Genomic DNA, 15249 nt, shown 5'->3' with positions numbered 1-15249 from the left:
CCCACCCTCAGTTAAGGTACTCACTCACTCTCCCTTTCTCAATTTCTTTTTTTTTAATTTTTAAAGATATTTATTTATTTATTTATTTGAGACAGAGCGGGGGATCAGGGAGTGAGGGCCAGAGGGAAAGGGAGAAGCAGGCTCTGCACTAAGCTGGGAGCCTGGCGCGGGGTCAATCCCAGGACCCCAGGATCATGACCTGAGCTGAAGGCAGACACTTAACCGACAGAGCCCCCCAGGCGCTCCTCAAATTTCTTTTTTAAAATGGTGAGAAGGGCCCCATAGATACTAAAATTGGGAGGCTAGAGAAGATTATTAGCATGGCTCCAGCACAAGGATGCAAATTCATGCAGCATTCCATATTTTTTTAAAATGATGAAACAGGTAATTCTATGTTATATATGATATACCACAATTAAATATGTACATAATAGAGGACAAAAATAAAACATCATAATTTCTTCAAGGTACCCTAAAAATAGAGCAACACAGAAATCAATCTCAATTTCAAGAGGCTGATATTTGGGTCATTAATGAGAAATGTCCTCAAACATGTTTAAAGTAAAAATTATGACATTTTCCTGATGGAATGTGTAACATGCACAGATGAAATACACATGACAACAGTAGCACAGAGAACGCTGACAGAAGGCAGCGACTGGGGACTATACAGTATCAACATTTCTACATTTCACCTAAAATGCTATGACATATTTTTTTAAAGATTTTATTTATTTTTTTGACAGAGTGCAAGAGAGAACAAGCAGGAGCAGCAGCAGAGGGAGAGGGAGAAGCAGGCTCCCCACTGAGTAGAGAGCCCAATGCGGGGCTCGATCCCAGGCTCTGGAATCATGACCTGAGTGGAAGGCAGACGCTTAACTGACTGAGCCACCCCGGTGCCCCTGAAATGGTATAACATTAACTCTAAATAGATGATGAAAAGTTAAGGATGCATGCTGCAGTACCTAGAAAAACAACTAAAAAATAGAAAAGGTCTTCATACATAAATTTAAAGAGAATTCCAAAAATTAAGATAATCCAAGTAAGACAGGAAAAGAAAACAGAATGGTAGCCACAAACCCAGTGACATCACTAATATATTAAATGTTAACAGATCTTACTGGAATTGCATACTGTTGAGGGTATACAAATCCATGACAATAAAAACACTGAACTGCTTATCACAAAAGGGTGACTATTAGGACATGGGAATTATATCTCAGTAAAGCTGTTATTAAAGAAAATAAGGCAAACCAAAAAACATAATAGACTAAACACTACAATTAAAGATACAGATTAGGAGAATGATTTAAAAAGTACAACCCACCTACAAGCTGGCTACAAAAGACATGTTTCAATATAAGGAGTCAGACGGAGAAGTGCACACCGTGCATACTGTGAGCGGAAGACACTTAAAAGACTTTGGAGTTAATATTAAGCAACTTGTCCAAGATCATATAGCTACAAAAAGGCAGAGCAAGCATTCTAACTCTGATTCCAGACTGTGCTAGTAAGTGCAAGGGGACAGTAAGGAGTGAGAAAAGGAAAGCTTAAGTATAATATTCAAGCTATTTTAACTTTAAGCGAAGGGTAGAAAATCCCATATTCTTAATCTTCCTGTTGAAGTCACCAAAACCCCACAATCCTAAATGTATTTGCCTTATCTACACCCTTAAAAAACTCCCTAGAAATAAAGGAAGAGTTCTCCTTTGCAAGTATTCATGTTAGAACATTTCTACTCAATATCATCTTCAAATTCTTCAACAAATATTCTGGAAAGTAATCTCTAATCCGACATGCAGGAAAAGAAACATATTCTCAAACATTTCAAAGGACATTCTGTTATAAGGGTTTTATGAACTTACTTGCATACGTTTTCATAAATGCTCCGGAACATAACATTTAAGAGTCATAATTATAAATATATTATAAAACTGTCAGAAGGAAAGTCACTAACTTTCTCCTCTAAATCCATAGAAACCAGATTAATTCATTCAAAGTAAGTACATCATAGAGCAGTAAAAGTTATCAATGACCATTCCACAGCTCTACCAACTCACTCAACTACTTTACTTATAAAGTCAGGGGGCTCCTGGGGGCTCAGTCCTTAAGCGTCTGCCTTTGGCTCAGGTCATGATCCTGGAGTCCCAGGATCAAGCCCCGCATCCGGCTCCCTCTCCCACTCCCCCGCTTCTGTTCCCTCTCTTGTGGTCTCCCTCTCTCTGTCAAATAAATAAATAAAACCTTTTTTTTTTAAAAAGTTTACTTATAAAGTCAGCAAATCCAAGTGCAGACAGTTACCCTCACTGGTGTCCAAGAGCAAAAGGTCAGAAAAACAAAAATAATTGTTTTTAGACCTTAAATATGACGCACCAATGGAGGGAAAGCATGAGCGAAAAGATAAAAGCCTCCAAGAGCAAAAAGAGGCACCGGCCAAAGCTATCATTTCAAAAAACAAAACAGAAAACACTAATAACTTGGTCTAGCTTCAATTCATCTTTGAAGCAGTTTGGAACATTTACTGAGCTGGGAATTTCTAACTTTTGTTAGAAACTAAAGTCTCATTTACCAGCCACGTGACACCAAGCAAAGCCTTTACTACTGAGATTATTCTCTCTTCTTAACACCGAGGATGGTAATACTTACCATCACCGATTGTCAGGAAGATAAAATAAGAATGGTGCTAGTGTTATCTGAAGGTTGGCATTAACCACACCTATTTTTAAGAGTCTGGGGGAAGGCAAGAAATGTTCTGTGCCACTTCTTTTCTTATAAACAAAATCCTACTTCAGCAAATGAAGAGTCCCCTACATAACAATCTACAGCAAAATTCTAACCCACACACTCACTCACTCCAGCAGGATATAAACACGGGTGCAATGGTACAGTGGCAGCCTCCAGGGAATTAAATGGGGGTTGGGGTCAGAGTTGCACAGACGAAGGAAACCTTCTCTTTCAACATACACATGTGATTTAACTTTAAGATTTTACATTCCTGAAAATTTTTAACTTTAACATAATAAAGTCAGAGAACTGGGTCCAAAATGTGAATTCTACTAATGTTAAGAAAACATATGTAGTTAAAACTATCTATAAAACATACTAGTGGTAACATTTCTCAACTTTTCTTTCTTTCTTTTTTTTTTTTTTGAGAGAGAGAGAGAAAGCATGCGGGGGCAGGAGAGGCAGTGGTGACAACAAAGGGAGAAGGGAGGAGAGGAGGCAGAAAGAAAGAGAGAGGGAAAGAGAATCTTAAGCAGGCTCCATGCCAGACTGGGAGCAAGAGGCAGGGCTCAGTCTCAGAAGCCAGAGATCATGACCTGAGCCAAAATCAAGAGTCCGAGGCTTAATCTACTAAACAACCCCCTCCTATTTCTCAACATTTTTAAGCGTTAATATAGATAAATTTCAACAGTCATGCACAAAGCACCTCTGTAAGTTACCAAGATCACAGCCCACATAGATCAAATCAGAGTTGCATACAATTCTGGACTTGAAAGGGAAATGGAGGAGAGGAGATCAGAAAGAAAATTCATGAGAAAGGAAGGCAGTCATTCACATATTCTACAATCTTCTAACATGAAACCCCTGATGGAAATAACCTTCATTTAAGGAGAATGTGAACTTCTTTGTAATATTTTCTCCCCTGAACTGAAGTCATTTGTGTACTTGAATTATTTGACTTGACTATGAACTCCTCGTGAGCAGGGCACATATCTGATTCATTTTTATATCCTCCTCAGATACCTTAAAGATAGACACCAAATAATCATTTTTTTAATGATTAAATGAATTCATGAATAAACATAATGGCCTGTCCTTTAACTCCTCTGAGACCCAAATATTCATGAATATCAGGTATTGGTAAATTTTTACTACAAAAGGGCCACTCAGTAAATACTTTAGGCTTTGCGGGTTATTCGGTCTCTGCTATAGCTATACCATTCTGCTTTACAGAGCAAAAGCATCCACAGACAACACATAAATCAAAGAGCTTGACTCCGTGCCAACAAAATGTAACTTACAAAAAACAGGTGGCAGGCTGCATTTGGCCCATGGGTCATGGTTTAGAGACGCCTCATCTCTACAACTTAAACTTAGTACATTATATTGTACAGGCACCTTCGTATATGTTATATTCAAAGCACTTTCTGACATAATGACAGAACTCAGCCGAAATTTCATATAAGACGGTAACAGAAAAGAATGTCAATGGGAAAATGTGATTATACTACACACAATCTGGTAAATCTGGACCTTTGGCTGCTTCTACCCAATCGGCCCTCCAACGTGTCACCATTAGCAACGTATGTCACCTTACATCACAATTTCTGTAGGCCTCGGTTTAATCTTTAGGCCCTAGTTTCAATCTTTCAATAGGTTAAAATAGATCATTCTAAACTAGAACTCTTGGTTCTTAAAAACTGCCCAAATTAAATTTATGGCTTTTAAGCGGAAATGTCATCTAGAAAAGTACATTCATAAATAATTTTGAATCCGTGAAAGAACACAAGTATTTCACTGAAACAAAGTATAACATATTAGAATAATAAATTAAGATACCACCTGGGATAACTAAAATCAGCTCCTCGAAGCATTCAAAAAATACTATTTTAGCACCAGAAAACTAAGGTTTCAGTACCATCTTGAATGTATTTATAAATACACCTGGGAAATCAGTTCAACTTACCTGGTCAGGGTAGTAATATCTAAAAGAGACTCAGATCATACATAAGTCTTTTCCCAAAATAGAAAGTAGTAAGATTTAACCTTAAATGCCACAATATGCAATGAAAAGAGAAATTAACGTTCTTGTATAATAATAAGTCACCTGACTTCTTGACATAGTTAGCTGCTGAAGAGCTAATTTTTATGTTTATGTTTATATTTTTTAAAGATTTTATTTATATATTTGACAGAGAAAGAGAGAGAGGGCACAAAAGGGGGAGTGGGAGAGGGAGAAGCAGGCTCCCCACTGAGAAACGAGCCTAATGAGCAACTTGATCCCAGGACCCTGGGATCACCACCTAAGCCAAAGGCAGATGCTTAACCGACTGAGCCAACCAGGTACTCAAGCGCTGAATTTTTTAAAAGTCTATATAATATATAAGAAACTTGGTGTCATTCATTAGGTATAAAGATGACTTTTCACAAATAATTTTCAGAGAATTGACAACTTAATTACAATTCTGTAATTCATAGGCACCTGGGGGGCTCAGTGGGTTAAGCACCTGCCTTCAGCTCAGGTCATGATCCCAGGATCTTGGGGCGAGTATCTTATCAGGTTCCCTGCCCAGCGGGGAGTCTGCTTCTCCCTCTCCCACTGTCCACCACCCTCCCCCCACTCATTCCGTCACTCTCCTCTCTCTCAAGTAAATAAAAAATGTTCTAAAAACCTGTAACCCATCACTACCCACATTTACAAAAGCAACACCATTATACTGCTTTCTGAAATATAAGTTAACAGACTCTGGTTCATTACACGCTTACCAGATATTTGGCAAATTCTTTGTTTTCTGAAAGGAATCCATAACCTGGATGTACCTTAAAAATGAAAACAAACAGCACTTTCAATTTTATCATTATCACAAAACTTTTATAAACAACACAGAGAGTATACTCATGTATTTATATTTCAAGGGCCTGGAGTCAGGTTACTTCTCTTACATACTGACAGCTTCAATACACATTCCTGAGTACAGATTCAAATTCCAAGAAACTGCCCATGTAATAACTCACTTGTAGTACATTACCTTTGTCCCAACCATAATCAGGACCATTGACCTACAAATCTGCCTGGTCCACCACATACATCTATCTATTTCGACACAACCTGAACTCTCCCTACGTTTTCTGAGGTTAATTTTGGTCACAAGCGTGGAAAATTTTCTAATGGCTGGAGGGTCAAAGAACGAGGTTAAAAGAAACCATTTGTGAGATAGATGAAACACTCTTAATTCCTCTTTCTTTACCTTCCTGGGAAATGCTGCTTTCCAAAAACCTGGCTAAGCCAACTAACATATTTTATTCCTGACATGAACACACTCCAGCCACCCAATGAGCAGTTTTGTCAAAACTCAAGTTGAAATCTGGTTTACTTTTTCTTTATATACTGAATTTCCTTCTGCTAACATGTACTCTTCTTTCCCTCCTTGGCCCACTTAACCATTCACAACCACTTTACGCCATCCTCTCTCACAAGCCATGCTGTTATCCCAGAAGTTCTATCGTCCTGGCCTATCACACTGGCTGAACAAATTTAGCCCTCTATTATCAGTCAAGATTGGACATACTGCCAGGAAAATAATTCTACTGTAAAGAAAGCCAAATTTCCAAGAAGCCAATATCATAATCCAGAAGTAGCTACACATCTGAGATTTTTAAATGCTGAACTAAGCTTTAGGAACTTCGTACAAAATTTAAACAACTGCATCACAGGAAAATTTCACTCCACCAAATGCATTTTACAGAGACATTTAACGAAAGATTGTATTCTGACAAGCTATTGCTCAAGGGTTAAAGAGTTTTACCTTCATTAACTCTGACAATAAACTGTAAACATCTATTATATGGGTTCATGAATTCAGTTATTTATTTCACTATGTATCTTACTAAAACATTTCTTTCACAAGACATGTGAACACTAACTGAAGCACTCCAGGCTAACTGCTGCTGCTGGCTGTTTTCAACCAATTTCAGAGATAACTCTGCATAGTTTACAACATTATATATAATTAGGTCTCTGATCTCAAACACACACACACACACACACACACAGCACCAACAGAACACGATTTCTGATGTCAGAAACCAGTTTTTTCCTCGGATTCCAGCCCATTCAAACAGAACTGGAGATGGGGAAGAATTACTGCTATCTCCATGTACATTAACTGTGTTCTACTGACACTGTCAAACTAAAATTATTACCAATTGCATAGCTTTTATTTCTGGAAGTGCAACCACGTATATGTAATTTTAAATGATTAAAACAATTTAAACAAGAATCTTTCGGATCCTATTCATAACACAGATTCTTTTTAATGTTCTTATTGCACTGAAAGGGTTAATACTCAAAACTAATTGGGATTTCTTTTTTTTTTTTTTTTCCCTAACAAATTTGGAAATGAACTGAAACTGCTCCCTGGTGTGAAAGCTGAATCCAACAGCCACCTGCAGGATCAGCGACCAACACTGCCAGATGCTACAAAGCCTTTGATTTCCAGTAGCGAATTCGGCCACATTTAATTCACGTGACGTGAACTAACTGCAACAGCATTTTCAATCATTCTTTCTTTTTTTTTTTTTCTTTCTTTTTTTTCTGAATACAAACTCTAGCTTTCTGCTCACTATATATGAAACAGCTGCGGCAGATAGATTCATTCAGACTCACAGCTTGGGCCCTGGTTTTCTTAATGGCTTCCATGATGGCATCCATGTTGAGGTAGCTTTTACTGGTGGGAGCTGGGCCAACACAGACAGCCTCATCCGCCATTTTCACATGAACCTGAAGAGACAAATCTCTGCGTTACTGATGCTCCCAGCAAAGAGAACTCCCATGTGTGAACACACACAAAACTGCATTTGTGATTGTTTCCCTTATCATTCAGGTAGTCAGAGCTCCTTTTTGAAAGTGCACTAAAAAAAGAGCAGTGTAACATAACATCTCAGGAACTCTAATAACCATGACTTTCATGTATTACAAGCCTAATCATTGTCTAGCCAGATAACGTCCATAATATTCCCTACCAATTTGATTAAATAAAACCCCTGCAAACAACGTTGGCCCCCTATTCAGTTCATCTACGTATAAGTCATATCAAAAACTACCCTGTTACATGTAGCCAGAGTAACCCAATATTTTCCCAACAAGCACTCATGCCCAGTTCGAAGCAAGCTCCCCAGGAAGTGGGGATAATTAGAGAAACTAAATGAAGGGATGCAGTGTGTGTCCCTGAACAGCATCAGGTCAGCACCAGGCACAAATTAAAGTCCAGAACTAAAGGGTTCAATATCAACGAGCCCGAAAATCTTGACAATCATTTAAATACTCTCACATTTGATCCTCATCCATTTTTTACTTTTACTCCTAGAAGAGCTGATATGTGCATTAACTCTAAGTCTACTGAAAACTTAAAAATATATGCTCCATTTTTTAAATTAACAAATAAGGTATTATTTGTCTCTGGGGTGTATGCAACATTTTTAAGACTACTCACTGTACAAAGTTTTAAACCTATTTTTGCTGGAGGTGAGGCCTTCACTACTGAAAAGAGTAACTTATTTCTAAAAGAAACTATTCTTTTAAAAAATGATAAAGGGATTCATATATCTTTGAAAAGGCTTTCCCGGGGCGCCTGGGTGGCTCAGTGGGTTAAAGCCTCTGCCTTCGGCTCAGGTCATGATCTCAGGGTCCTGGGATCGAGCCCCGCATCGGGTTCTCTGCTCTGCAGGGAGCCTGCTTCCTCCTCTCTCTCTGCCTGCTTCTCTGCCTACTTGTGATCTCTGTCTGTCAAATAAATAAATAAAATCTTTAAAAAAAAAAAAAAAAGAAAGAAAAGGCTTTCCCAAACAGTTTTCCAGGTTTCCAGTTTAAGGTACTTCCAATCTGTTTAAATTTATTTCACAGGGCAGACATAAAAACTAGAGTACCGAGGGCGCCTGGGTGGCTCAGTGGGTTAAGCTGCTGCCTTCGGCTCAGGTCATGATATCAGGGGTCCTAGGATCGAGTCCCGCATCCGACTCTCTGCTCGGCAGGGAGCCTGCTTCCCTCTCTCTCTCTCTCTCTGCCTGCCTCTCTGCCTACTTGTGATCTCTCTCTCTCTCTCTCTCTCTGTGTGAAATAAATAAATAAATAAATAAAATCTTTAAAAAAAAAAAAAAAAAAACTAGAGTACCGAGATCTACCTGGACATTTATGACCCCACCTCCAATACAAAAGTCTAAGATGGAAAATACTTTTGAGTATTGCTAGGTTCTATTCTTCAGCCATGAATATTTAAGAAGCATTGCTTTAAATGAAATTGGAAAAAAATACAACCAGTTAAGTCATGTTTTAGCAAGTTCAGAGTTATATTTATCAATTCAATATTTTCCAGTAAGTAAAAGATTATATTGTGCCCAAGAGATTTACACATCAATATTTTAATAGAAAATACTCAGATACATATACTCTGTAATATCTTTAATAGTGTCCTTGTAAGAAAAATCAGCCAGGCTCACGAAGGGATCCTAAATATTCCCATGTTCAAAGCAAGGCTCTCCTTGTGATTATTTTTGCCTCGCTTCTGCCAGCCCTCCAACCTCAAGTGGTTCTTCTCCTCTCAGACCAGAGTGTTCCTCCTCTACTGTGCTTTCCCAGTTCAGCCCCTATTACTAACAACTGTGTTGCTGTATTGTGGCTGTGGGCTTTTTTCTATAAAAAAGAAACTGAACACCGAGCAATCCTTTAAAAAGAATGCATTAGCCAGGTGGGAATGAAGTAAAGTTAAATCCACATTGTGTATTTTATTCTCCTCCAAGTACTACCTATTAAAGATGCACTTCAAGTTTCACTTCTGCCAAAGGGTCTTTCCCAGGTACTTCAGCTTCAGAATCTCCTTTAATCTGAACTCTGATAGTCCTTAGTGCAAATTTTGGCATTTAATTACATCCTGCCTAGCAATGTTATTCTGTTTATAGATTCTGTCTGTTACAGTTGAGAAGCTCTCCTCAACCAGATTAGAAGGTCCTACAACGGAGAGATTATGTCTTAAATCGCTTTTTAAACAAAAAAAAAAAATCACTCCCAGCACAATGGAATGTGCTAAAAGCTTATTAACTCATAGATACACATGGATGGCATTTATTTGACAGAGAGTGAACGACTGAGCACAAGCAGGGGGAGCAGCAGAGGGAGAGGGAGAAGCAGGCCTCCGCTGAGCAGGGAGCCCGATGGAGCGCTCGATCCCCAGCCCTGGGATCACAACCTGAGCAGAAAGCAGATGCTTAACCAAGTGAACCACACAGGAACCACTAAGCCATTGTCTTTGAGGTAAAAGTCTATCCAAATTAAAAATTCTCCAATCTTAGCAATACATACGGGAACTGAAGGTTGCATGGCAAGAAATTAAAAGACACGGGCGCCTGGGTGGCTCAGTGGGTTAAGCCGCTGCCTTCGGCTCAGGTCATGATCTCAGGGTCCTGGGATCGAGTCCCGCATCGGGCTCTCTGCTCAGAAGGGAGCCTGCTTCCCTCTCTCTCTCTCTCTGCCTGCCTCTCTATCTATTTGTGATCTCTGTCAAATAAATAAATAAAATCTTAAAAAAAAAAAAGAAAGAAATTAAAAGACACATACACACGTATGTGTATATGTTTATACGTCCAAAATTCTTTTAATAAACGTGCATCAGAAAGTAAAAGAGACTCTAAATAGTATTTTGAATTACTTGCTTCTAGTTTTTTTTTTTTTAAAGATTTTATTTATTTATTTGACACAGAGAGAGAGATCACTAGGCAGAGAGGCAGGCAGAGAGAGAGAAGGGGGAAGCAGGCTTCTCGCTGAGCAGAGAGCCCGACGCGGGGCTCAATCCCAGAACCCTGGGATCATGATCTGAGCCGAAGGCAGAGGCTTTAACCCACTGAGCCACCCAGTCGCCCCTAGTCGTTTTTTCTAAACACACTTTTCAACCATACCGCATATATAATTTTATATCCCTTTGTTTTATAACATCTTAATAGACATGTTTCCTGTTATCACATGACTATCTAGCTCAGAGTCTAACATATTTAAGCAGATGATCAGTATTATTCAAATAAACATTCAAATAAATTAATGTCGAAAGCAGGATAAAACTGCTTATGGGCTTTACAAAGAAAAGGCAAAACATGCTGTTTCTAAATGGCTGACTGGGAACACCCGGGTGGCTCAGTTGGTTAAGCATCTGCCTTTGGCTCAAGTCATAATCCCAGGGTCCTGGGATGAGTCCCGCATCGGGCTTCTCCCTCTGCCTGCTATGCCTGTTCTGCCTGCAGTTCTTCGTGCTTCTGCTTGCTCTTTGACAAATACATTTTTTTAATCTTTAAATAAACAAATATAAATGGCTGACTGGAAACATACCTTTCTTTAGGGCAGAAGTTATACTAGCATCTCAACAAACCCAGTGAAGCCCAGGTTCAGTAAGAGCAAAAATCCTGGGCAAGGCCATTTGAAAGAAAAAACTAGAATCCTCTGCTGCCTTAGTTCCCAAGGAGATACTTACCTCTGACTCAATCAGAAAGAAAAATTTAAAAAACTTTTGAAACTCAAACTTCAATTTTGTTATTATTGTATTAAATGCCTGAGGTAATTTTACTGCGTTACTAGGAGAAAAATCAACTGCATCCAAGCCATGTGGGTGGTCTTCTGAAGAGCGACTTATCACTGCTTACACTGACCAGATAGATTTATGTTTCAAGAATTTCATCATCTTAAAAAATACCAATTCCTTTTTTTATACTTCAATAATATATAACAATCATGGAAAAGATTAAACTGAACTCATCAATTAACTAGGATATTGCTGGCTACAAAAAGAAAAAAGATTTAAAGTATGAAGTAGTCTTCAGAAAATTTTCCAGTAATTTTCTCAAGCATTTAGTTTCCTATTTTAAATTTTATTATTTAAATTGAAAAAAATTACTTGAACCTGGCTTTTATTTCCCAAATAATAATCTAACAGAACAAAGTGTTTTTCAACTTAGAGAACAAAAAAAAAAAATCACCTGCTGCATTGACTTTTTCCAAATGACTTTAAACACTTGGACACATAAAAATTGTGCCTGAAGGGCGCCTGGGTGGCTCAGTGGGTTAAGCCGCTGCCTTCGGCTCAGGTCATGATCTCAGGGTCCTGGGATCGAGTCCCGCATCGGGCTCTCTGCTCAGCAGGGAGCCTGCTTCCCTTCCTTTCTCTCTGCCTGCCTCTCTGCCTACTTGTCATCTCTCTCTGTCAAATAAATAAATAAAATCTTAAAAAAAAAAAAAATTGTGCCTGAAGAGGACATGAACAGACATTTCTGCAAAGAAGACATCCAGATGGCCAAGAGATACATGAAAAAATGCTCCACATCACTCAGCATCAGAGAAATACAAATCAAAACACAATGAGATACCACCTCACACCAGTCAGAACGGCTAAAATTAACAAGTCAGGAAATGACAGATGCTGGCAAGGATGCAGAGAAAGGGGAACCCTCCTACATTGTTGCTGGGAATGCAAGCTGGTGCAGCCACTCTGGAAAACAGCATGAAGGTTCCTCAAAAAGTTGAAAAGAGAGCTACCCTATGACCCAGCAATCGCAGTACTGGGTATTTACCCTAAAGATACAAATGTAGTGATCCGAAGGGGCACGTGCACCTGAATGTTTATAGCAGCAATGTCTACAATAGCCAAACTATGGAAAGAACCTAGATGCCCATCAACAGATGAATGGATAAAGAAAAGGTGGTATATATACACAATGGAATACTATGCAGCCATCAAAAGAAATGAAATCTTGCCATTTGCGACGACGTGGATGGAACTAGAGGGTATCATGCTTAGTGAAATAAGTCAATCGGAGAAAGACAACTATCATATGATCTCCCTCATATGAGGACGTGGAGATGCAACATGGGGGGTTTGGGGGGTAGGAGAAGAATAAATGAAACAAGATGGGATCGGGAGGGAGACAAACCATAAGAGACTCTTAATCCCACAAAACAAACGGGGGGTTCGGAAGACGCCAAGAACGGGCATAAGTGCAGGCAGGTGTACACATCCGAGAGGCTCTGGTTTCGGCAGTTGCTGTTTTGTGTGTAAATCAAGAGACAAGAACAATGAAAGAGGAGTCATGGGTGCTATAAGATTATCAAAAGGGCTGGAAATGGTCACTGGGAGCATAAGTAAGCAAATTAACAAGAGAAATCTAGTAAGATCTCCAGGTCTTAATAAGCATCCATTTCTAATATCCATACTGCTAAATATTAAACAACTAATGTCACCAATGAAAACCCATTTACTAAAAACTTTAGTCTTGACTGAGATACGCAAAGTTGTAAATGCTTTTAAAAGACATCCATGGGGGGGGGCAGCTGGGTGGTTTAGTGGGTTAAGCATCTGCCTTCGGCTCAGGTCATGATCCCAGGGTCCTGGGATAGAGCCCCATGTCAGGCTCCCTGCTCAGTGGGAGTCTGCTTCTTCTTCTCCATTTGCCCCCTCCTTGCTTGTATGCACTTTCTCTCAATCTTTCTCAAATAAAATCTTAAAAAAAAAAAAAAAGTCATCCCTGGAGTGTTGATTCCCAGCAAGAGGAACTGAATGGACCTACAATGTAGTTTAAATGAACACAAGGGTTTACGCCCCTCCATTCTGAAGGAGTTTAAAATAAAGACATAGTACCACTGTGCAGACCACTACTGTGCCCAAAAAACCTTCATTTCCCTGCTCCCATGGCACATGACTGCCCAAGTATAGACAAGATTTATCAGACTAAGAGAGTTTCAGTCACTGGGATCAGAAACTGCAAATTCTCTACAACTTAAACATAAGCCTCTTTTCTGAATTTTGGCCGCATTCCTTCCCTTAATCTGGAACACAGAGGCTATAGTAACCAAGTTCAACAACGCAAACTAAAGCAACTTCCTAGGACAAGGGACAGCAGTCCCTTACAGTGAGGGCCAAATCCAGCCCAGTGCCTGCTTTTGTAAAAGGAAGTTTCATGGGGCACAGCTACACCTATTCATTTACTTACTGCCTATGGCATTTTTTGTGCTGTAACTGCAAAGCTGAGTACTTGGGACAGCCACGTAAAATATTTTACTTGGAGTAAATAGGCAAAATTTGTCTGTCTATGCCCTAGGGGATGGCAGAGCAATAATCAAAGTCCCTGGACATCCTTGGAAATACACTGTCAACCCTAACCTAAAATAATGAGACGTTACGTGAGAGAACATTTGAGATGAGCTCGTCCTATTTAAACCACTGTATTTTGTAATATCAGGAACTATTACTTGAAATAATATCTCAAATATAATCACTGCCATAAGCACCAACTCGATTCTTCTTAATGAGAAGAACCAGATTAGTGAACTGGATAGAGCGATTTCATAAAAATACGGCCAGGCCTATCTTAGAGGTCCTCGGAGTCAAAGATGGAAATAACTGGTTGTTATGTACTTTTTGACCAGACCGTTCACCGTGGGATCTGATCACCCCAAACAGCCTTGCCAAGTGTTCCAAATGGCAAAGGAACCTGATCCTGAGCAGTTTCTGCGGCTGGTCACATAAGCTAGGCAACTAAGTAAACCAAGCAGCCGCAGGGTGACTATTCTAGAACTACTTGCCTTCTGATGGAGGGGCTCTTGTTTGTCTACTGCTTGTTAGAAAACATGCCGAGTCCTGGAGTCAAGTCGGCTAGAACTTTCCCTGAGTATTTAATATTTCTGCACATCATAGGAGCAAGCCTCCAACTACCTTTTGTCTCAAAGTATATTTGCAAAAGTGTTTAAAGAGCCAACAGCCCTAGAAGAGAAGGACAGTGTCCGACTCTCGGGCAAAGCGCAGAGACGTAATAGTCTATTACAAAAGATGCACTATGTGAGAAGTAGGCTAAACGCAAACCATTTCATGTACAGGTATCATCTAACCCTCTTTATATCACCTTCTGGGAACTGGGACATTGGGAACCAGAGCAAAAATGCTGAGACTCTGACCACTACCACGGCTGGGAGAAGTAATCGGTCCTTCATGTCTGACCCGGTTGCCGTTTATCTTCCATCAGCACCATGAAACCATGAGAGCTTTTTAGCGTGCAAGGAGAGTAAAATCTCACAGTAAAGATTAGAGTAAAACACAGCTCTTGACAGGCCTGCGCTCCTTAGCCGGGACACAGCCCACTTCATCTGCCGCCACTCAACGGAAGGATCACATGCCCCTGGGGAACTTGTGAGCGGACGACCACTGCTAGCACACAGGCGCTTCTACCACGGGGCACTGACGGCATTGTGGCAGAGGTCATCCTTGCCATCTTCCAGGACATGGGTCACTTCCCTGACATAACTATTTTAGGGGATTTTTTTCTTTGTGTTTATGAGGAGAAAATAAGACTAAATTTTATAACAAGAGGTATTCAAACCAAAAGGCGCCAATAGTGGCTGATAACTTCCCATGCTGCATGAAGACTAAATGACCCTTCCAACACTTTTCTCTAACTTGCTTTCCTTGACTGCCAAGGGCAAAAAGCAAAAGAGAACAT

General features: G+C 39.7%; 1 protein-coding gene across 2 annotated transcripts in view; it reads right to left on the bottom strand.

The window, feature by feature from the left end:
• Positions 1 to 15249, bottom strand: part of PCCA (propionyl-CoA carboxylase subunit alpha) — a 405590-nt gene that overhangs the window by 332299 nt on the left and 58042 nt on the right. For both annotated transcript variants that reach the window (XM_045978130.1, XM_045978131.1), the window contains 2 exons: positions 7391 to 7504; positions 5491 to 5544 (listed from right to left, as the gene is read on the bottom strand). In XM_045978130.1, coding sequence (XP_045834086.1) covers positions 5491 to 5544; positions 7391 to 7504 — 168 coding nt within the window. The remainder of the gene's footprint in view (positions 1 to 5490; positions 5545 to 7390; positions 7505 to 15249) is intronic.

This window comes from Meles meles, chromosome 14 (genome assembly GCF_922984935.1).
Source record: "Meles meles chromosome 14, mMelMel3.1 paternal haplotype, whole genome shotgun sequence".
NCBI classification, from domain to species: Eukaryota; Metazoa; Chordata; class Mammalia; order Carnivora; family Mustelidae; genus Meles; species Meles meles.
The sequence above is the reverse complement of the archived record's forward strand: the minus strand, read 5'-3'. Positions and strand labels throughout refer to the sequence as shown.